Source organism: Equus quagga, chromosome 1 (assembly GCF_021613505.1).
Source record: "Equus quagga isolate Etosha38 chromosome 1, UCLA_HA_Equagga_1.0, whole genome shotgun sequence".
In the NCBI taxonomy this organism is placed as follows: Eukaryota; Metazoa; Chordata; class Mammalia; order Perissodactyla; family Equidae; genus Equus; species Equus quagga.
In genome coordinates, this window is record NC_060267.1 from 175,502,537 (window position 1) to 175,526,095 (window position 23,559).

General features: G+C 42.3%; 1 protein-coding gene across 1 annotated transcript in view; it reads right to left on the reverse strand.

Moving 5' to 3' along the window:
• The window catches only part of PCOLCE2 (procollagen C-endopeptidase enhancer 2), a 66,929-nt gene that overhangs the window by 16,490 nt on the left and 26,880 nt on the right, over positions 1-23,559 (reverse strand). The window contains exons 3-5 of the mRNA XM_046647820.1: positions 10,464-10,719; positions 4,792-4,916; positions 1,634-1,770 (exon numbers count right to left, since the gene is read on the reverse strand). Of these exons, the coding sequence (XP_046503776.1) occupies positions 1,634-1,770; positions 4,792-4,916; positions 10,464-10,719 (518 nt within the window). The remainder of the gene's footprint in view (positions 1-1,633; positions 1,771-4,791; positions 4,917-10,463; positions 10,720-23,559) is intronic.

The following is a 23,559-nucleotide window of genomic DNA, read 5'->3' on the forward strand; positions in this document are numbered from 1 at the left end:
ATTATACCAAGCCTGTTAATGGTTGTTCAAATCTTCCATATCCTAATTTTCCATCTTTCTGAAACTGATGGTTAATCTGCCAATTATTGAAAGAGATGTGTTAAAAATCTCCTACCATAATAGTGGACTTTGTAGATCTTATATTTTTTGCTCTATATATTTTTGATGTACATACAAGTTTACAATTATTACACCCTCCTCATAAGTTGCACCTTTTATCAAAAGGACTTTGCAGACGTGTTCAGTTAAGGATCTGGAGAAGGGGGAAGAGTATCTGGCATTTTCTGGGTGGGCCCTAAGTGTAACCAAAAGTGCCCTCAGAAGAGGGAAATCTGACCATTGGAGAGGAGAAGGCAATACGATGACGGAAGCAGCGACTGGAGTAATGTGCTTTGAAGACAGAGGAAGGGAGCACAGCCAAGAAATGCAAGCAGCCTCTAGAAGCTGAAAAAGGCAAGAAACGGACTCTCCTCTCAGAGCTTCCAGAAGGAAGCCACCTGCCAACACCCTGACTTTGGCCCAGTGAAACTGATTTCAGACGGTTGACATCTAGAACCGTTAAGAGAGTAAATGTGTTGTATCAAACCACTCCGTTTGTGGTAATTTGTTACATCAGCAATAGGAAAAAAATACAGAGGGGCATCTTCTCAAGGAGCTTAGAAATGGGCCTTTCTCCATCACATTCATCTGTAAAGCCAAATTTGGGCATAAGAACGTTTAAATTATCACTAACTTGTATGTATTAAAACATTCTTCATATTATCAAACTTAATAAATATAAATGAATTGAAACTGAAAAATACCTTGCTTTAACTCAGATGTGTCTATGGGAAATCATAGAAATGCATGGGAAATCAAGAGATGCATATAATCTAATTATGTTGAAGCCACAGAGTAGAAAAGGGTAAACTGGCATAACGGTGGTTTTGATGGCAACATGTACTAGTTTAAATTGCTGCTCTTCCTGGCATTGTATGTGACGGTATGAAATATCTTCCACCAAACACAGTCAAGTCTTGCACCAAAATACAGCATAGAGGAGTTGAGGAACTTGCCCAAAGTCACACAGCTAGTAAGTGGCAGAGCTCCTAGCTCCATAAATGTTGCTAAATAAATGCAGGATGTCTTTAAGGCTCATTCAGCAAAAATTTGAGCAAGAAAGCGGAGAGGAGGCACAAAGCCCCACAAGGTCCAGACAGATCTCTAACCAGGTAAAATCATCTGGGTTTGTCCTAAGCTTCCAGTGTTCCTTGTTTGGATCCCGCATAATCAACCGCCTGGTTTTTTCTTAGAATTTTCCCGATGCCACTCTGATGTTTGAACTCACCTTGGCAGGGCAGTGATGTACCCAGGTGTCTGGCTCGGTATCTGCCCCTGGGCCATCACCAACTCTACTGGTTTGTTTATTCAGCTGTGGAAGCCTCTCTATACTCTTGTTAAGGTCGCCTCACTTTCTGGGTTGCCTACTCCTTGTGTTGGCGCTGCACGGGACCCCACCACCACGGAACCCAAGGATTTCTGAACAAAACAACAGCGTAAAATCTTCCAGAAGATAAAATATAATTGGGCAATTTAATAAGAAACAAGTTTAGAGCCACTAAAATATTAATGGAATAAAACAGGTGCTACTTACGCAGGTGGACTATCACCACAATACTTTCCAATTCTCTGAGCGTCATTGGCTTCCCCACCATTAAAGACAGCCACGTAATCATACCGGCAGTAGTTATCGCGCTCAACATCAAACTTCTCAAACTTTAACTCGACAAGCTTTAGTGAAAGCACAAATCAGAAGTGTCAAAACAGCATTACTGAATAACCTCAAACAGAATTCTTGCTCTACCTGTATTTGTAAGGGACCATGATTTTCCTTTGTAAAAAATATATTCATTCTGTTTAAATTACTCTTTTCTTGTTGTCTTCCTATTTCTTTTTTAGTTAACAAAATTGTGGTATTCTCTTGCTTTAACTTTTAATCCTTCCAAAAGATCATCTCAACCCCAGCTCAACCCTAGGTAGAATCTTAAACTTAGGAACTCTGTTCACTTACAGCTACGAAAGTATAGGAACTCAGTAATCCTAGCAACCTCCATTTTTGACTGAAATTGGGTGTGTGATGGCGTGGGAAGGGGTGCTCTAGCCCAGCTTCATTCTTCTCTAGAGGAAAACTAATAGAAATAAAAAGTATTGTCTAAGATGTCCCCTAAGATGAGTGTTGGCGTGTGGTACATATGTACGTGGGTGGGTGAGATGGGTGGATAGAGTGGTTCTCCTTTCAAGGGAAGGAGACTGCCATTCCCACATGTAAGAAGTCAGATTCTTCAGGATCAGAGGTTTAGGGAAGTGGGAATTGACTATGATGTCTTCTTGAAGTATGTTTGAAAAATGTGCCTACGGAGCACAACCTACTTGGTGATGTGGTTGACTTTTGAAGAGACTGCCCAGAAGCATTGATACACAAAATTGGTGTTAGATTTCTTAAGTGTTTCTTAATTCTTTTGCACTAGTACCAATAATAATGGCCTAAATTATATAAGTCCGAATAGGAAGTTTTGACGTGATAGGCAATCATTCCCCTTGCAAGCAGGTTTTTCAAGAGTATCTTCAGCATGTGAATCAGAGGAAATCTCACTGGGTTCCTAAAGATGCATGGCACCCAGACAGCTGGTCCCCACTCTTGTTGGGTGGCAGGTGGGCAGGCAACCCTCCCTGCTGCTTACGGAAGATAATGGGGATTAATTCCTGTCAGGACAGGCACATGGTTATTAGCTAAAGAAGACTCAGACACAGTAATCTGGGTGAAGATGATGACAGCCACAGCATCACAGAGACACAAAGGTAAACTCTGGCTTTGAACATAATTGCCACATCTCTACGCGTTTATCCACCTTTTAAAAAGTCAGCTTTTCATACTTAACACTGCTTTAAATCATATTAAAATATTTCCCCTCTGAGTCCAGTAACTTCTCATCAGTTAGTAATAAAATGCTTTCCAGGTTATTAAAAAATTGGCTGAACTTCCTCTGTTTAGAAATTAGTCACAAAAACTTTTGGAGAGAAGATAAAAAATAAGTAAAGGAGCCAGTGCCGTGGCATAGTGCTTAAATTCGCGCGCTCTGCTTCAGCGGCCCGGGGTTTGCAGGTTGGGATCCTGGGTGTGGACCTAGCACTGCTCATCAAGCCACAGTGTGGCGTCATCCCACATACAAAATAGACGAAGATGGGCACAGATGTTAGCTCAGCAACATCTTCCTCAAGCAAAAAGAGGAAGATCGGCAACAGATGTTAGCTCAGGGCAAGTCTTCTTTACAAAAAAAAAAAAAAGTAAACAGGAGGATAACGGGAAAAGTTATGATAAAAATTGGAGGTAAATCTTTAATAGAAGAAAATGCCCATAGACTTACACAGGAATTACTTAGGACTTATTTTTCCCATTATATTCCTCTCCTACGGACAGAGCTTCCGGTGATTTCAGACACTAAAACAATGATTAAAAACTCCCTCAGCTGGAGCCAGAAGTCACATAATAAAATAAAACCCAAGTTTAAATTTAAATAACCAAAAATAACAATCAAAAAAATGCTAAATTGTAATCTGTGAGTATAATTAAGTTGAAATTATTTAGTCTAATATGTTTACAAATGACACAGAGAGAAAAATGACCAATACAATCTTAAGAACTACCAAATGGCTTAAACCTTTGAGAAATGTAATTCTTTAAATGCCATTTTAACTATAAAATGTTCAACAGACTTATAGAATCTTTCATTATTAAATAAATGATCATATTTTTCTTCTTAAAAATAAAACTGAGTTTGGGGATTATGATCAAAGTGTGTGCATGTGTGTGTGTGTTCAAATCACTAACTTTTTGCATGGTCTATTTGCCTGAATAATTTTCCATTAAAAAATGAATCTATGGCAAACAGTATTAGTGCTGAGTGATAAGAGAAGATCAGCTTTTTTAAACAACATCATAACCCTCACCATACAGTGTTTGAATTAAAGTCTACAGTGTCTGCAATAATAATAATTTTTAAAAAGTTATTTTCAAAAGTTCACAAAGTAGGCGTGGTCTATTGTCATGCTAAGTTCTGTCCTGCAATTAATTTCTGAAAGTGGTTCCCAGAAAGGGTAAAAATTCATATAACCACAAACTAATAAACACTGGAAAACTAGACTTTCTCTCTTGATTGTTTTAGGGCAATGAATAAAGTAATTTGTGGGGAACTTGCAAACACTTTATTTTAAACAGTAACCAAAAAACCCACAAAGCAGACTAGCTTTCACCTCAGGCGCCCATTCGTTCTTTGACGAGAATGATGTGGCCTGCCTGCAGTGGCTTTGTCAAAGCAGAGCGTTCAGACTGTTTTTGACTTGGTGACCAGGATGGCCATTATCAGGACTGGATGGGTTTGCTATGTGGGCAAATGGTAACTGAAATGTACCTGGACTTGGGGATTTTGTACCCTCCCACAGCTAGCCACTGCTGCTTATAACCACCTGCTTATAACATCTTCCATGGGGTTAAAGAATCTCATGTGGGATTTGCTTACCATTAGCATTTCAAAATCTGTTTTGAAATTGGAATTCTATAATAGGAAATTAAATCCGTGCCTTTGCAAGTCAAATAGTGCAAAGGCAATTTTAATCTGGGTCTTTGTATGAAGAAATACCTGTGTCCAGCAGGGCCTTGTTGTCCTGCATCCTTAGCTCTTGAGAGTTGGGGCTCTCGCACTGTCCGGACAATTCCCACATGCATACTTTCTTCATATTTCCAGGGAATCTCACCTGATTCTTTGGGGCTACAATGTGCCACACACAGGTGACCCCTGCAGGGTAATCGCGGTCTGGCCAGTTGGGGGTCGTAAAAGAGCCGGACGGTCTTTCAAGGAGTCCGCCACAATACTGATCCCCTGAAGTTATGACAAACGAAAAAGAAAAACAGGTTTCTATCCTGATACAGGTTATGGCAACACAGTCAAGTGAAAATTATGACTTTGGACTATAAAGTGATAGGATAGTAAATAAAAACAATGGCAGAAGCTCTTAAATTTTCTCTTAAAAAATTATTACACACACACACACACACACTGAATGATCTCCATGTCACCTGACATATCACATCAGCAAGAGACAGTGAAGGAGTGGAATGAGGGCCAGAGCATCTTTTCTTTTTTCCATATTTTTGGACCAGACAAAACATTCAGGCGTGCACTCATTCAGAAATCATGCAGGCTCAACAAATTATATAGATTTTAAGACCTTTCTAGGCAGGGGTGTTTATTAATAAGGGTAAAATCCATGCCCAAGGACAAAATTTGAATTAGTTGGTATAGACAACTCTCATTACTAGAAAACTTTATATACTATATATCTTTGGTAATTTTTAAGAATAATTTTGTTTGTAAGAACAATACACGTTCATAAATTTTCAGCAATACGGACAAGCATTAAAGAAGATGGGAGTGATTTCCAGATTGGGCCTAAATTGGGCAAGATCTCTCTTGATCTGAGAAAAGTGACTGCTCCAGAAACTAAGTCTCCTAAGACCAGGAGGGACAGGTGTCACGGGGTGGCCACTCCATTCCTCTCAGCTAATTATGACCCCGGGCTTGGTGCTGGACAGTTGGCACCAAGCAGTTGGCAACAGTTGGCAGTTCTGCTCCGAATGAAGTCAGTACAGGATCAAAATGACTCTCTCCCAGGGGCCTCAGGAAAGGATGCCAGTGTTGCCAGGACCTGCTGGAGGCGCCCTCACACCAGACTGCAGGGAGCCCTCTGGATTATGGGTTATGACAGACTGCCCAGACATTGAGCTTCTTCAGCCAGCGTCCCTCTGCTGCCCTCTGTCAAAAAACGTGTGGTCCCTCTGTCAGCTGCACGTCGAGATGATCTTGTGTGGGTGACGAGAGCATCCCCTTATCTTTCCTCTACTTTCCCACCCGGACCCACACCTTCCACAGAGCTCAGACTCAGCAGTGCTGGCGAGCTCTCCTTTAACGCACAAATCTCATTCCTTCACCAGGAGCTTCCAGGAGTTTCATGAGAGCTAAACTCTGCAGCACTTGTGACGGTTGGGACGTTAAGATGGAGGTTTCAGTTTCACGCTTAGTTTTCCAGAGGGTATTCTCTAGATAGATCCCTGCCCTGTACTAACATTAGCCTCTCTTCTCTGTGACTGGACTGGGTTTCTTGGACTGTCTAGCCTCCTAATAAAGCTATTTCTGCCTTCGTGAAAAAAACAATAAAATTAAATTTGGGGTAAAACCACCCCAAATCCCACCACCTAAAACTAACCACAATTAATATTTGACAAACATCATTTCAGACACCTCTATGCACATGTACCAATAGGTTGACAGAAATAATTTTAGAAAGATATTTTAATATAAAAATTTTAATTGAATTTTACTTGAATTTAACAATTTTACTTGAATGAAACTAAAGGAATTAATATACTTTAATGAAATATTTATTTGACACAGAAGATCATTCTTAAATCTCTAAATTTAAGAAAATATACTATAAAAATTGAGGTTAGAATAATTTCTAAAAATTTTTATTTATGGGAAACTTCAAGCATATACAAAGTAGATAGAATAATATAACAAATTTTTATGCATCCATCACCCAGTTTCAAGAATTATCATCATTCTACTATTCTTTTTATCAATGCCATTACCCAATTCCAATCACCTACATCATTGTTGTTATTATTTTATAGATTTTTGGGACATAAATTATACTTTGAAATGCACAAATCTTAGCTATAAAAATTTGAAAAATGGATATACCTATGTAAGCCACCCTCCTATGACGATATTGAATCCATTTTCCACAAAACTCCTGTATTCCTTGCCAATCAATCTGCTAACTCTCCACACCACTTTTCTGGAAAATTCCACGTGAGTTTTATTCCAGAGCGTCACATAAATGGAATCAGAAAGTGTGTACTCTTCTGTGTCTGACTTCTCTTGCTTAGCACAATGTCTGAGACTCATTCACGTTGCTGTGTGTAGTGGCAGTTTGTCCCTTTACACTGCTGAGTACTATTCCAGTGTGCGGAAACACCGCACCTTGTTCACCCCTCCTCCCACTGATATTCATCTGGGTTGTTTCCAGTTTGGGCTATCGTGAATGAAGCCACTATGAATATTTTTGTACAAATCTCTCTGTGGGCATGATTTTCACTTCTTTTGCATAAACACCCAGGGATGTAATTGCTAGGCCAAGAGTAGATGCAGATGTCTAACTTCATAAGAAATGGCCCCAAGCGGTCTTTATCTTTTTATTGTTGAGTTGTATGAGTTCTTTGTATATTCCGAATACAAGTCTTTTATTAGATATTTTTGTGAATATTTTCTCCCATTCTGTGGCTTGCCTATTCATCTTTGTAACAGTGTCTTCTTATAAGCATTAGTTTTAATTTTAATGAAGTTTGCACAGTGCATATTTCTCTGTCCTTTCATGTTCAACCTATTTTGTCTTTGTATTTTAAGTGCTTTCTTGTAGACGACATATAGTAGGGCGCTGCTTTTTAACCCATTCTAACAATTACTGTCTCCTAATTGGAGTATTTAATCCTTTACCTTCAAGGTCTTTATTGATATGCTCGGATTTAGTGTGCCAATTACTATTTTGTTCTGTTTGTCTCCCCTTTCTTGTGTTCCATCTCTTCTTCCTTCCCTGCCTTCTTTGGGTTAGTTGAATAACTTTAGTATTCTATTTTAATCTTTTGGCTTCTAGCTATAACTCTTGCATTTTTAATGGGTTCTCTAGGGATAACAATATGCATCTTTAACTTATCACAATCTATGTAGAGTTGGCATTGCATTTCTTCATGTGTCGTACATGTATGTGTGTGGATGGGCAACGGCAGTTCCCTTTGCCTCTCCATCCTTCGTTCTGTGGTTGTCATGTGTATCATACATACATTACACATTCCACAACACAGTGTTAACATTTGTTTTGAACAGACACATATAAAGAAATTAAGAGAAGAAAAGAAAAGAATATATATTCTTGTATATTTACCATTTCCAGTGGCCTCCAATCCTTCCATTACCTTTTGCTACCCTGTGGGGCCAATTTCCTTCAACTTGAGGAACTTCCTTCAATATTTTTTGTGATGCAGGTATTTATCTGAGAATGTCTTTATTTCACTTTCATTTTTGAAGACTGGCTATACAATTTTGGGTTGACAGCTTTATTCCAGCACTTTAAAAATGCTGTTCCACTGCCTTCTGGCCTCCATTGTTTCTGATTAAAAGAAAGCCATCACTCACACCACTGTTCCCCTGGATGTAATTTAGTTTTTATCTGACTGACTTTAACATTTTATCCTTATCTTTAGATTTCTGTAATTTAATTATAATGTGCCTAGGTGTGGCTTCATTTTTATTTATCTTATTTTGGGTTTGCTGACCCTCTTGGCTCTATAAATTGATGTTCTTCACTAAATTTGGGTAGTTTCAAGCCATTATTTCTTCAGATGTTTTTTCTGCACTATTTTCACTCTCTTCTTCTGGGATACAAATTGGAGTTACGTTAGACCACTTGATACTGTCTCACAGTCTCTGAGGCTCTTTTTCCTCCTGGTTCTTCAGATTGGATCATTTCTATTCAAATACACTGCCCTTTTCTTTTACCATCTCCAATCTGCTTGTAGGTCCAAAAGGTAAATTTTAACATTTCAGATTCTGTATCTTTTTGCTCTAGAATTATCATTTTATTTTTTAATAGTTTCTGTTTCTTTCCTCAGATTCTCAGTTTATTTTTTACTTATTTTTATTTTATTTAATTTTTTTCATGAGGAAGATTGGCCCTGAGTTAACATCTGTCGCCAATCCTCCTCTTTTTGCTTGATGAAGATTGTTGCTGAGCTAACATCTGTGCCAATCTTCCTCTACTTTATGTATGACACCACCACAGCATGGCCTGGTGAGCAGTGCCATGTCCGCGCCCAGGATCCGAACCTACGAACCCTGGGCTGCTGAAGCGGAGTGCACGACCTTAACCACTATGCCATTGGGCTGGCCCCTCTCAATCTGTTTCTTTCTTACACACATATTTCCCTTTAAGTCCTTAAACATATTTATAACAGCTGCTTTAAGTGTTTGTCTGCTAACTGCAACATCTGAGTTACCTTGGGGTCAGGTTTTATTCACCTCTTTTTTCTTCAATATGGACACACTTTTCCAGCTTCATCACATAATTGGATACTGGACATTATGAATGATACATTATAGAGACTCTAGATTCTGCTGTGTTTCTATGAAAAATGATTTTTGTTCTAGCAGGCATTTAACTCAGCTAGACTCAAGCTCAAAGTCTATCTCCCTGGCAGTGGGCAGCTGCTATAATCTCTGCTCAGTTCTTTCATCTTCCAGCTGATGCTTTTATGCCACGCCAGCTGGGCTCTCCTCCACAGATGTAGAGTTTAGCTGTCAGCCAAAGATCTGGGTGGATTTTATATGTATATTTTGTGCCTCAATTCCTCTGTAGCTCCCAGCCAGGACTCCCTCCCAAACATTCTGGCTGCTCTGACAGCCCCAGATTCTGTCTTGTGACATCTCAAACCAGTACAGCCCAAGGCAAGAGCAGATCAGGGAGTGCCAACAGGCAAAAGGCTGAAAACTTCACAGATCTTGCCTGCTGCAGTTATCCTCCGAGGGGAGAGGCTTCTACTCTTGGGAGCTCACATGTACTGATATAAAAACATCCCAACACACAGTGTTAAGTGAAAAGAAAAAGTTGTGAAACAATATGAATGTATGATCCCAATTATATATATATATATATATTTTTTCTTTTTTTTGAGGAAGATTAGCCCTGAGCTAACATCTGCCACCAATTCTCCTCTTTTTGCTGAGGAAGACTGGCCCTAAGCTAACATCCATGCCCCTCTTTCCCTATTTTATATGTGGGACGCCTGCCACAGCATGGCTTGACAAGCGGTGTCATGTCTGTACCCAGGATCCGAACCAGCGAACCCTGGGCTGCTGCAGTCGAGCATGCGAACTTAACCATTGCGCTACCAGGCAGGTCCTATATTTTTAAAAAGCTATTGCAAAAGTACCTACATATAAGTAAGTGCACATAGAGGGTATGGGAATCACCAGCCATGGCTATTTCTCAGAGGGGACTACAGTGGGGTGAAGGGGTGTGTTTCTACATCTGTATGTGTATATACGTACGCAAGCTTCACATTTTTAGTCTACGAATTTCTATATTTGAATTTTTACAATAATATATATTGGCTTAAAAAAAGACATTTTTTTAATGGTCTCTTGGTGGTATGGTGACATTTATTAGCTCTCTGTTTGAGAAGCACTGTTCTTAAACTCAGATTACAGGAGTAAATACATATAAAGGACCCAGAACAGGGCCTGACACACAGGAGGCATCAATAACAGAGACTCCTCGTTATTGCTATTATCGCCATTATGTGGAAACGATACCTCTTTCGTTTGGTTCAGCGGCAGAGAACATGGCCATGAAGCCATTCCCAGCAGTGTTGGCATCGGAAATCATCTGCACCATCATCTTGTTACCACTGGACACAAGGGCTCCAGGCCGGAACGTGCCGCAGAAGCGCCCAATGCGCTGGCCATTGGCGTGGCCATTGTACACATCCACGAAGTCATAGCGGCACAGGTTGTCACTCTCCAGGTCTATGAACCGGAAATTAAGAACTACCACTTTTCCCTCAGGAACCTGCCGAGAAAAGGGCCAAGTGGAAAACTGTGTCATGAAAACAACGTCTGAGGCCTTCACATCAAAGCCAATTACTAAAGTGAGCAGATAAAAGGATAATAATACCCAAGATGAGGCTTTTTCTTCCCTCAAATGTGAACTAAGCCAGAGAAGGTTTTTTAACGTAACGCATTCCTAATAAAATCTAAGTATTTATTCTCTTTTGACAAATCCCACAATTCTCTAGGGCACACGATCTTATTCCTTAAGAGTTGATCTCAACAAGTTGAAAATATTGGATCAGTCTTATTGATAAGTCATTGTTTACGAAGAATACCAGTGCTGACTGGACCTGGGCACACATTTGCATATTCTAAAACACCAGGGCACCCAGAGATATGTTGGCAAAGGAATATTTGAAATATCATTTCTTACAAATAATACAATAGGACAATCTCGGCATATAGAGTGGTTCTATGAGGTTCAAACTGAAGGTATTTGGCAATTGTGCAGTTAATCACAGATAATTCACTTTGGGTCCTCAAAAGTCCAGATCAACTGTCTATACTGATTACATTAACTGAGTAATTGTTGAATCATCTCTTCTGGAAGTCACTGCATTCTTATTTGTTTGTTTTCCGGGTGAAAATTTTACATACCAGGCAACCCTGAAACACAAGGCACTGACGAAAAAGATAAATTTTCACTTTCTCATTAGAATTCCTTCACCATAATTTCCTCCATATAACCCTTACAATGCTTCTCTCCTTATTCTCTGAAAAGGTAGAAAAAGTGGCTACAAAAGCATTCGGAAGGATTCTCACAAAAGCCCCATTTCTTTCCCAGGTCACACCATCTTTGAATTTCTTTATTCACGTTGTTTAGTCGTAAAGTCTCAATCAGATCTGTTTCACCTTTTCAACTAGATGAGGTCTCCACTGACTATGTTAAGAATTTCATCCTCTAAAAACTTACAGATGACAAAGGAAAAAAATAAAAGACCCACAAACAACACTGGTTGGTTTACATTTCTTAATTAACTTTCTCAGACACAAGGGTCAGTAGACGCTTTAACATACACGTGGCTTTCCCAGGTTGCTGAGTTGAGTGCCATGAATTTTGTTTTCCTATGATAACAGGAAGTGTTTCAGTGCTATTTGCCTTTTGAGCCAAACACATACACACCTCATGGTAGACACTGTAGTGGAGTCGTCACAAGAAGGGGGTTATTTTGCCTTTGCCAAGGTTGCATTCTAAGTGCTAAGAGCTTATCTTAATGGTGTGAATAACCAAAGCTCCTAAGCCACAGCCTAAGAAGCTGACAGCACAAAATGCAATTTAATTTTTAAACATTCTCACTGAGGCATCTGTGGTAGGACTTGTTTTTTGTTTTGCTTTGTTGCATGCAATCTCTATTTCTTCCACGATCAGAAAATTATCAAAACGCGATGCCACGTCTGTCACTTTAAATATAAGCAAGCTCTCTATGAAGCATTGAAAAATTCCCAGCCAGGAAAAACATTTTGAACTAAATTAATTCAAGTTGGATTGTCCTTGCATGAATAATGACTATTTGTATAAATGTACAGATAAACTGTATGGAGGCCAATTCAAAGCTATGAGACTCATCAACCCACAGAGTGAGTGCAGAGGAAAAGGGGAGAGGTCTAAGGACGGAACCGTGGGCACTCCAATGTCATCAGGTCTTCAAGATGAGGTCAAACCACCATACACGCAGTCAGTAAGTAGAGGGCAATCCAAAGGGTGTGGCGCCCAGAAGTCACGTGAAGAGAGTGTGTCAAGGAGGAAACACTGGTCAACTGAGTCAAGTGCTGCTGCTGAGTCAAGGAAGATGAGGACTGAGAAACGACCACTAGGTTTAGCAACCAGCGGTCACTGGTGACTCTGACAAAGCTGTTTTGGTGGAGCAGGAGGGACAAAGCCTGAAAAGAGAAGGATCAGGAGAAAATGGAGTGAGAGGAACTGGTGGTAATGAATATAGACCAGCCTTTCAAGAAGTTCTGCTGGAAAGATGAACAGTCATATGGGGCTGGCTGGAAGGGGATGTGGGATCAAGACAGGGTTTTAAAACGGGCTCTATCAAAGCATGTTTGCATGTCAATGGGAATAACTCCACAGAGAGCAAAACTGATGAAGTAGGAGAGAGGCAGAACCGCTGGAGGGTGTCATTGAGCAGGCTAGGGGAGATCTGACCTAAGGCCTAGTTGGAGGGGGCGGCCTTAGAGAAGAGCATGGACATTTCTGCCCACTGAGAGGAGGGAAGGCAGATGCAAGCAGGTTAGCAGATGAGAATGTGAAAGCATATGAAACTTCTCTTCTGATCGATTTTCATTTCTTAGTGAAATAGGAAACGAGGTCATTGACAGCAAGGGTGGATGTGAGAGGAGCTACTGAGAGTTTGAGAACAGAGGAGAAGGTGTGTAAATGGATTAGGGAAATATAGCAGGACTGTCAGGAGTGCTGAGGGCCCACCTGAGGTAAATGAATTAAAAGTGAGTCCTCTCTGCATGGTTGTGTTTTTTTTTAATCAGCTCCCCGGGTGGAGGTGCAGAGCAAGTGGAGAGGTGGATTTAGGCAGCGAAGGGCGGGAGGCTGGGGGACTGGGATGGTGTTCGCCAAGTGAGGACTATGGAGGGAGAGAGGGCCAAGAGAGCTGAGGAAGTAGCCAAGGGAATGACCACATGATGGACCACGGCATCCAAGCTGGGTAAGGACAGAAATCAGGACTCAGTGGGGTGAGGACAGAAACAACCCAGATTGTGATGGAGGCAAGGATAACGACAATGGAAGTGGGTGGCTGAGGAACAATGGAGGATAAACTCATTGGAGGAGAGAAGGTTAAAAACTCAAGAGCATCATCCACATAGATACTGAAATTACTATGAATTATGACAAGGAAGAATGCTGAAGACAGTGACAGTGAGCCAGGAGCCAAAATTTACAAGAAATGAAGAAGACTGTCCTGGGGTCTTTAGATGACTCCAACAAGGAGGGGCATGGAGGGCACAGCCTTGTCTCATGGGTAAGTTCTCAGTTCTTTGACACCAAGACTATTCTGTTGATTCATTCCTGTAGTCAGGCTGTTGAGAGGGAATACAGGCCTTGGATACCCTTTCCCAATGGGATAAATAATTCCCTCTTAGAAGTTCTTTACTTGGTCCCATTGCAATGAAAAGTCGAAGCTTCTCTGAGAATGAGACACAAATATGCTCAGCAACAGAAACTGGGTTATATCATTGCTGTTTTGAACATATGTTGATCCCAACAACCCTGGCAAGAAAACCTTTTGAAGGAAGGACACAGTGGAGATCTGTATCAGTTGTGGGTCTACCGTAACCAAAGACATATGCCATCTTGCACTGAAGGCCAAAGAGAAATTCTATTGCAAGTGAGGTGCAGCAAACCCCTTCACCAATACACAGCTGCTCTTCATATTTATGGGTGATCAAGACTGTCTGATGCCCTGGGATGTGAACCTTGCTATGAGTGCCTGGACTGTCCTTCTAAGGGACTTTAGAAAGTGTATTCTCTGAAGATGATCCTTCCACTTGAAGAATCTACAGTCTGTATCCTTGATTTTTCTTTGTTAAGGAAACAAAATAAAAATCCAGAAAAATAAACATAGAGTAATATAGCAAACACCTGGGTATCAACCATCCAAAACTGATTATTGTTAACATTTTGTCAACACATTTTTAAAGTCTCCTTTAATAAAATAAATTTAAAATTTCAGATAAAATGAGGTTTCCTTTGTCCCCATCCCAAGCCCCATTTCTCCCTCCTTTCTCAGAAGCAACCACTGTCACAGATTTGTGGGGTTCCTGCTGTGCCATTCCAAATACTTTTACATACATATACATATATCCATGCAAAATACATAATTACGTTTTTGTATCTGTTTTACAAACTAATAAAAATAGGATAATGCTGTACATCAGTCTACAACCTGGGCATCCTTGAATTTTCTGGGCGAGGAGGAAGAGAAGGGGGAGAAATAAAAATAAAAACAAAAACACACAGGCCCTTCACAAACTCTTCCTTCTGCTTAGAACCCCTGCCCACTTCTGCCCTGCTCCCACTCATGCTTAGGGTCTCAGTCTCGAGGTCACCTCTTCCTGGAGGCACTCCCAGACCCGTTGCCCTGCCACCCCCACCTCCCCCCACCAAAATGGACTCTGCACACTTAGCAGCCCGCCTCTCCCGTCTCTGGGTCTCTGGGCGTGGGATAGCTCCCCCCGCTGACTCCCTCCCTGTCTGAAGATGGAGCTCTAGGAGGCAGGGCTCCCTCCTGCCTTGTTCCCTGCTGCATCCCCAGCCTCCAGACACTGCGTGGCTCCAAGAAGAGGCGCATCACAATTATTTGTTAAATAAATGAATCCAGCAGGTGCTACATGGAACACCAGCTTCTCTGCACAAACCGTGGACAAGGCACCTACTGAGTGGCTCCACCTCTTGTGTCCTAATATCTCCCACCCCATCTGGCAGGAGAGCTCCAGAAGGCCGCTCTCCTTTCTAAATCATTCATTACTGAAGAAAAAAAAAAAAAAAAAGACACCTTTCTTTTGGGCAACTTTATATTTCCAATCTCCCATAAATGCTAACATTTAATGCAGCAACTCAACTAAAACGCTTTTTTTGGTGGCAAATTAGATAAAGCTACTGTTTTGTCAGATTATACTGACCAGAGGAGTCCTTATCTGCCTCTAGAAAAATAATTCTCTGTTCGCGTTTTTTCCAATCAACAGCCAAGTCTAGTGTGGGCCAAAGTCTGGTGCTGCAATAATGACCTTAGCTCACCCCACAGCCCCTGGGATGTCCTTACTGTCACAGGCAAACGTGCCAAGTCTCTCAATGCCTGCCTGGGGCTGCTGCCAGAGAGTCAATGGGGGCCAGGGGATGAAGCGGGGCTGGGGTAGGGCGGTGGAGACACACAAGGGACTGGATTTTAAGCTGATGGTTTGCACTTTTAGGATACTAGTAGCAAAATGCAAATGAGGCCAGCTTCCCTTTTTTGTATAGATGAGATTTCTGCAGCAATGGTAACGTTCCCTGGAGCCTGCAGCTTTTCTTCCCCCAACACATCATTTACTAATTTGAACAAAAAGATCTGTTTCTGCAGCATGTCTGAGTTTTTAAAAAGCCATTGTCTGAATCTTCTAAGATTTCCTCTTCCACAAACAGACCTTTGGGAAAGCATGTTCTAAAATGCAGCCCACGTTTTATTTACATAAAGGGGAAGAGGCAGGCAGAGCAGTGTCATCTCACACACAGCCCCAAACGTAACCCAGAGAAATCTAGTGCCAATTACATACAGATATTTGGCTATATTTCCAGAGGGGAATAAATCAGAAGCTTACAAGATCTTATTTCTGTATATTCTGTGTATATTTAAATATTCCTCTTTTTAAAGAGGAAATCTTATAAACATTTGTAAAAGAAAACATACATTTTGATTAGTGGAAATAACATGGGATGTTTTGGACTTTTTTTTTTGGTTGAGTATTTCACCAAAAAAGCCTTGACACCCTCCCATCGGGAGGAAGGAGGAAGGCCCCAGGCACCTCACGCCCAGCCCGGCAGCACCAGTGAAAACTGTCCGAAAACTCCTCCACTGCACGTGGAACAGAATGCTCACTGTACCTACAGTCACACACTGACGTCGTGTGTATCAGGGGCCAGGTATTTTTCTAAACACTTTACATATATTATTCCACTAAATCTCTTACAGCAATCCAATGAAGTTGGTATTATTAGCCTAGTTTTACGGTTTTCAGGTGAAGAAACTGAGGCACAGAGAAGTTAAGACCCTGCGTGATATGCCCTCTGACCTCATCTTTCCCTCTTACACAATAATTTGGTTGTTCAAGGAACACTCCAAGCTGGTTTTCCCCCTCAGGGCCTTTGCACTGTCTGGTCCCTCTGCTTGGCACACTCTCCTCTCTGATGTTCCTGTGTCTGCCCGCCTCATCATTTAGGTCTCAGCTCATGTGTCATGGTTCCAGAGAGGGCTATCCTGAGCCCTTCCGCTGCTTTAGATCGTGTAGATCACATCACGATGGTATTTCTTTATAGATTATTTATCATCTGTCGCTCCACCAGAATGTGAGATCCAGAGATCAGAGCCTGTCCATAGCTAGTCCAATGCCCGTCTATTACAGGAGTTCAAAAAGTAGTTACTGAATATCTGGACACATTTTTGGCACCCCTCTCCCTGGTCTAATAGGCAAATCTAGCGAGCAAACTGCATAGGCAATAAAACCCACGCTGTCCTGTGCAGCAGCTGTGCCGTGAGGCAGCCGGGCAGGCCACCTTCAGCCTGTGTCAAATGACCTCGAAACCCCACGCCTCATGACTGAAGGCGCCAGCTGGACAGAGCCACAGCAGGAAGAGACGAGGGGAATCTCCCTCTCACATTTCCCAGCTGCATTTCTTAGAGACCGAGGGACTAATGAATGACCCTGGTGCTTCCTCCCTCCACACACAGACAACGTCAGCATCTCTGAACCTGTTTGATGTATGACCAAGAAATTCTTGTTTGTTACCTTCAACATATAATCTAGAGAAAAGTCCAGATGTACTCTACCCCGTCTTTTTGAAATCCAGTTGTAAGGTTTTTTTCTTTTCCCTGCACGTGTCCTGTTTTGTGAAAGAGATCTAAGCTGCATTTAAACTCACGGCCCTTGGAGCAGTTCCATCAGAGCACTATTGAACGGTTTCCCAGGGTTCAAACTCCTCGTGCTGATTACTGAATAAACTTCACTAATATCTCCTAGACTCTTTATTTCAGTTGAAAAATAAATGACTGGGACCCTTAAAATCTTAATTTAAAAAAACATACCGCAGGCCACAGCACCCTTTACTAGCATAAACATTTACATAACAATGTAAACTCTCGCTTACGGGCACAAGGCCAGCAGCATTAGCACCCTCATGGGAAGGAAGAAACAGTTCAGAGTGGTTATGATGACTTAGCTAAAGCCACCCAGCAAGTCAGTGGCAGAGCCCAGGTCTCCTGATTCTACCCCACTGTGTACTCCACGGCCTGACCACCGCAGAGACTGACGAGATGCTCACCAATCTTGCCTCCTCTCCCTGAGCACACAGGAAGTCGACATTCCCCAGCCTCCCCTGCAGGTAGACTGGGGCCATGTGACTGGGTCCCGGCCAACAGAACGCAGGTGGAAGTGATACCCATCTCCAGGCCTAGCCGTAAAGTGTCCTGTGCAATCCTTCTGGAGTTCTCTTCTTGCTCTCAGGAGGGGATTCAATGAAGGAGACAGGAAGGTTCTAGGAGAAGCAGAGTGCCACACAGGAGCTAATTCTCGAAGGAGAGCTGTCTGAGACAGCTATCCAACTGCACGGACTGTGAAGGGAGCAAGAAATAACCATTTGTTGTGTTTGGGGGGTTGTTTGTTAGAGCAGCTTTGCACTTTGTGTAAATCTCCCTGATTAACAACCAGATGGTGACATTCACCAGTTGTCCTTACCTAGCAGCTCTGTGACAGGCAACTGTGGAGACATCTTTGTTGTTTTTGGTGCTTTTAAGTTCTACAGAATCAACAGTGTAATAGGGACACCAAAAAAGTGAACACAATCTCAGGCCGCGTGAATAGCAGGGGAAGCGACAGACAATTGGAGCAATCGCAGAAGTGAGAAAATTCAGTATCACTGAGGCACGTGTAATTTCAGTGTTCCCGGCGGAAGTATAAGTAGGACCTCCAGCCCAACCATCACGACCCCTGACTCCTCCACCTGCGGCTGGTCAGCCAGGGCGAGAAGGCACTCAGCAGCCACGAGGACTTCTTGAGCTGAGCGAAGAAATGGATCTTTTGACTGAAAGCTATGAAATGAACAAGAGGCTGGGGCTTTAGGAGGTGTCTCTTTTGCAAACACTGCCTAAGGGTGAAGAAAATATCAGAGAGGAGACGGTGGCTGGGGCAAGCCATTCAGCACTGAGAGGGTTACTGAACTCAAGTCTGCCAAGAGACAACACAGATGGGAAAAACGTGAGCGAACAACAAAGCAGGACCCTGAGCAACAGGAACTCTGAGGAAATTACAGCCAGGATGGGGAGCCAGGAGCCAGGACGGGGAGCCAGGAGCCAGGATGGGGAGAAGGGCAACTGTGCAAAGAGCTGCTGGTTTAGGTTTTGCTTGGGGGAGGGGATAAAGTACATTTAAATGCAGAGTATTCCTTTTCACAGATGTGCATCTTCTGGGTTTCCCGTGGCCGAGGATGTCACTAGGACCCTACTGTGGATGTAAGTGATGACAAATCTTCTGAGCAAGTTATGCATTCATCATCAACCTTCTTGAGAACTGGAAATCCACCACTTAATTTTTCATTAAACATGAGCTGTCTTTTCAGGTGTTTGATCCTGAAAGGGTTTACCGCAATCAAAAACCATTACCAAACAATAGAATTTGAAAAAGTACTACCAAGCAATAAAATAAAGAGCTGGAGATTTATACCAAGCAATAAATAACAAAACCACTCTAGCAAGAGCACTCAGACGATTCCACAGCAGGGCAGCTCACCTTCCAGCTTGTATTTTACGTACAAGGAATCTATACCTCCCATGTTGTCCACTGAACCAGCCGACTGGTAGCCTGGTGTCTTCGTGTGTCTCACCGGCCACCCCACTGACCACAGCGCTGGTACCACATGACTGACAGGAGCAGCAGCATTGAATACTCGTCCCCCTACCACCCAAGACTGGAAGGAGCCCAGCAGTTTCATGTGTTTAGTATGTGTCCTGAATGCTGTCCTTGAAAGGTGTTAGCTGTGTCAGGAACAGAGAGCCGGGTGCTCACTGGTTGTCACTCACACGAACCACGTGTTGGAGAGAGAACTCCGAGTACCACGTATGTGTAAGATACACTCGTAGACAAGACCACCGGAGAAGACAGAGGTACAAAGCGAAGCTCTACCAAATCCATCCTGGATTATTTTCAAGCTAATATTGGGCGTAATATTTCTTTTAAAACAATGAAAAATCCAGGACAAATGGTAAATCATGTGAGATGCCCTGAATGACAAGTACTTATTGGAAATGTACAGGACAAATGGGGACATACGGCCACTCTGGCCTTTGGGCGCCTGGGCCTCTCCTTTCAAGTTTGAAGCTGCCCCACTGCATCCTAAAAACCACAGGTTGACTAAATGAATAGCTGCTGAATAAACACAAGGATGAAAGAATAACAGAATGGCTTCCTGGTCCCTGCAGAATGAAGTCCAAGCTCCTTAGAACAACGTGTAAGGCCCACCTCAGTCTACATTCTGGTCACATCTTCTCCTTCGTATCCTGGGTACAAATCTACCCATCCTCAGAGATGCCCAGCCCTTCTCCTTTGCCACCTCTACGAGATCATGTCATTCCCTGCAGGGAATCCTTTCTCCCATCTCAGGTTGCTGACCGCCACGCTGATTTCAAAGCCTGGGCCAAATGTACTTTCTCTAGGAACCCACCAGCCTCCCACTCCTCGACCAATGTCCTGACTCAGGGGGATGTTATCTTCCCTCTTCCCACACCCAGAGCCCACTGTCCTCCCCTCTCTTTTGGTAGATTCCTCAGCATCTACAGGGCCCACAGGGTCTCACAGGGCCTGGGGTGTGTTCCCTGCCTCGCAGTGGACTGTGACCCTTTCACAGGCAGGACTGGTCCATTCTGATCCATCTGTGTCTGAGTATCTGACACGCAGCTGGGCACCAGGTGTCAAGATGCAATGAAGGTGAGAAGGGAGACGGGGCAAAGTTTTCTATCTTCATTTCACATATTTTAGTCTCAGATCTCTGAATACTTTGGGACTTCCTATGCCACTTTATTTGTTCAACAAGTATTAATTAAATCAATCAACAAGTATTAATTAAATACCAGCTGCTGGCCAGTAACATACATCCAGCTAGGACAAAACGTAAACTCCAAGGGTCCGCGTGCCCCAGAACCTGGCAGTCCCTCCCTGGGGCAAGTTGGGGCCCCACTAAGACATGCGAAAGATGACACCAGAAGTTTGTAAAAACACTTGACCCAATCAGTCTGCTTTGTTATAATCTCTCAATCTTCATATACAGGATTATAATTTTTTTAAAGTAAGGATATTTTTAAATATTTTTTAAGCTGTGTTTCAAGATAGAAGACTGCAGATAGGTCAGAGAAACTAAATCTAGCCAATTTCTTCACGCCTTCAAAAAATGGAACAAAGTGCTTAAGTCCTTTTAGGATATTCTTTCCATTCTCCAAAAGTTGTCAACATGAGTCACTCCAGACCAGCATAAACAGGATTGATGGAGATTCTTGGAGCAAAAGCAACCCTACCCTAAGCCACTGGTACATGTTGTCTGACGGGTAGGCTTCAGGAAACAGACACAGAAGCCAGGGGAGCCTTTTGCTAACTGGGGGACTTTCTGTCATACCGCACCCATGTTTTCTTCTTAATGACATGTGAGTATAATTTTTTAAAGCTTTTAGAGGATAGACCTGATTTCAATGCAATGACCTAAGAAAAAATCTGAAATGACATTCTCAAGAAAATACTTTTGTAATCTGTAATTTCATCTGAGAATCCGTAATGGATCAGGAACACAAAAGTATACTGTTTTGCAAGGAATGAAACAGAAAGCCCTTCCCTTCTGGGATAAGAGAAATCACAGTAAGGTAATAAACACATTTCAAACAGGACAGATGCAAATGTCAACATCCAGGTCCCCCGGAACGAATAAGAAACAGGGTTTACATGGTAGCGTTAGGTTACTAGAAGAGAACTAAAATTGTTTTCAAACCTAATTCTTATATCAGAAAAGTTCATGTCCACAGATAGTTTATGACGTAAAATAGCACTAGGGCTTTACGGGAAAATAACAGTCCTGGCTCCTCTGCCCATCCCTGGTTCACAGTCCTCAGAGGCAATCAGTTTAACTCTTTCAACTGTTTTGTTTGGAATTCACCTCCTTGCTTCTTAATAACTTGTGCTTGTGCTGCTATTTCTTGATTTATCCCTTTAAAAATTTATCTCTTGGCTTACTATTATGGCCCCCAATTCTGCATCAAAATTCTGGTCATTTCAGAATCCAGGATTTCCATTTACTATGACCACACAAATATTACTCGCTGCTTAGCCAAGGTGTTACATGTCTTGCCAATGTTTTGTTTTTCCTAGGGCTAAGAGTTGCTTTGTGCTTTAAGTTTTCTTGGTTTTCTATGTACCTATCACTAAACCCCCTCTAGGCATGGTAAACTATCAGTTCTGTTTTATTCTTGGAAACATTTGGAGCCCTCCACCCTCGCATTCTCCCTCTATCTGTCTAGACTGGCTGCTCTCAAGGCCCACTGCACAGCCGTGGACTGGGACTCGTTTTATCATCAACTCAGGAAATCCCCCCCAGGGCTGCCATGTCTTTCTTGCTTGCTTTATTCCCTCATTTTGCTGGGGCTCATCCTTTCATAGTTTTCTTACAAAGCGTGTACAGAGATAAAAAGTTTAAGATCTTATATCTAAAAGCATCTTTATTCTGTGCTCACACTGGCCTGCCAGTTTGGCAGAGTACAGAATAGCAGCTTTAAAATAATTTTCATCAGAATTTTAAAGGCATTGTTTCACTGCCTTCTAGCTTCCAACAGGCTCATGTTCTTTTCCCTTTCCATGTGATTTTTCCCTTCCAGAAGTTTGGAGGATTTTCTTGTCTAAACTGAACAAAGATGTACTTGGTGTTTGTCTTATTCCATTCATTGTGCTGAATATTATTTCTTTGATAATTCCTTCCCCTCCATATTCTCTGTTCTTTTTTATGGAACTCTCAGTCAGATTGGGACTTCTGGTGAGACTCTCTGATTTTCTCATCTTTTCCCTCCAATAGTACTCTCTCTCTCTCTTCTCTTTTGTTCTACTTTCTGAGAAAGTCTTCTTCAAGTTTATCTTCCAGCCCTTCTATTAATTTTTTCATTTCCACCATCAAGTTATTAATTTCCAAGAGTGTTTTTCTTATCTTAGTCTTTTTTTCAGCATCCTGCTTTTATTTTATGTGCACAATATCTTGTGATCTCTCTGAGGATAATAATCATTTTGAAGTTTTCTTCTGCTCTCTGCATTGTCTCTGTTTCCTTGGAGTTTTTGTTTTCTGTTTGAGGCTCCATTCTTTAATGTAAGAGGCTTTCCTCAAATGTCTAGTAAAGATTGTCTATTCATATTCAGAACTGAGGCGAGGCTGACTGGAAGCTCTATGGCAGGACTTGTCACCACAGTGTGACTGGGGACAGGCTGGCTTTTTCACTGGGCCTCCCAAATGTCTGTACCCAGAGGTTCTTCCTCTGGCGCTGTTCCTGGTCTCTAAGATCCCTCAACGTCTTGCCTCTGGGTAGAGATCTTGCTGCAGCTTTCGTGGAGGAGCAGGGGGAAAGAGGACGGGGAGGGCCTCACCATTCAGTATGTAGACTTTAATTTAATTATCCTGTTTTCAGTGCCACACCTCAGCCTGGCCCCTTCTGCTGGATTTGCAGTTCCCACATCCAGAGCCCCTCTGGTTCCCACAGAGTAAGCCCTGTGATGATGGAGGTGAGCGGCAAGGGAGGCAGCCCCCTTGCTGCTTGGGGTGGAGGAGGGAACCTGGGAGGTTAGCTGCTCTTACAAAGGTTTCCAAACATAACTCCAATTTTTAACCTCACCTGCTCTGCTGTCTTCCAAGAAACCCAGTGCCTCCAATTCCTGAGCCTTGCAGGGAGCCTGTGGCACAAATCAGCTTGCTTCTCGCTGGCGCCTCCCCTCCCCTCTGGCAGACACATTGATCTTCATTCTCGCTCCTTCGCTAATTCAGTTACCACTGACCATATGCTTTCTTATCTTCCAA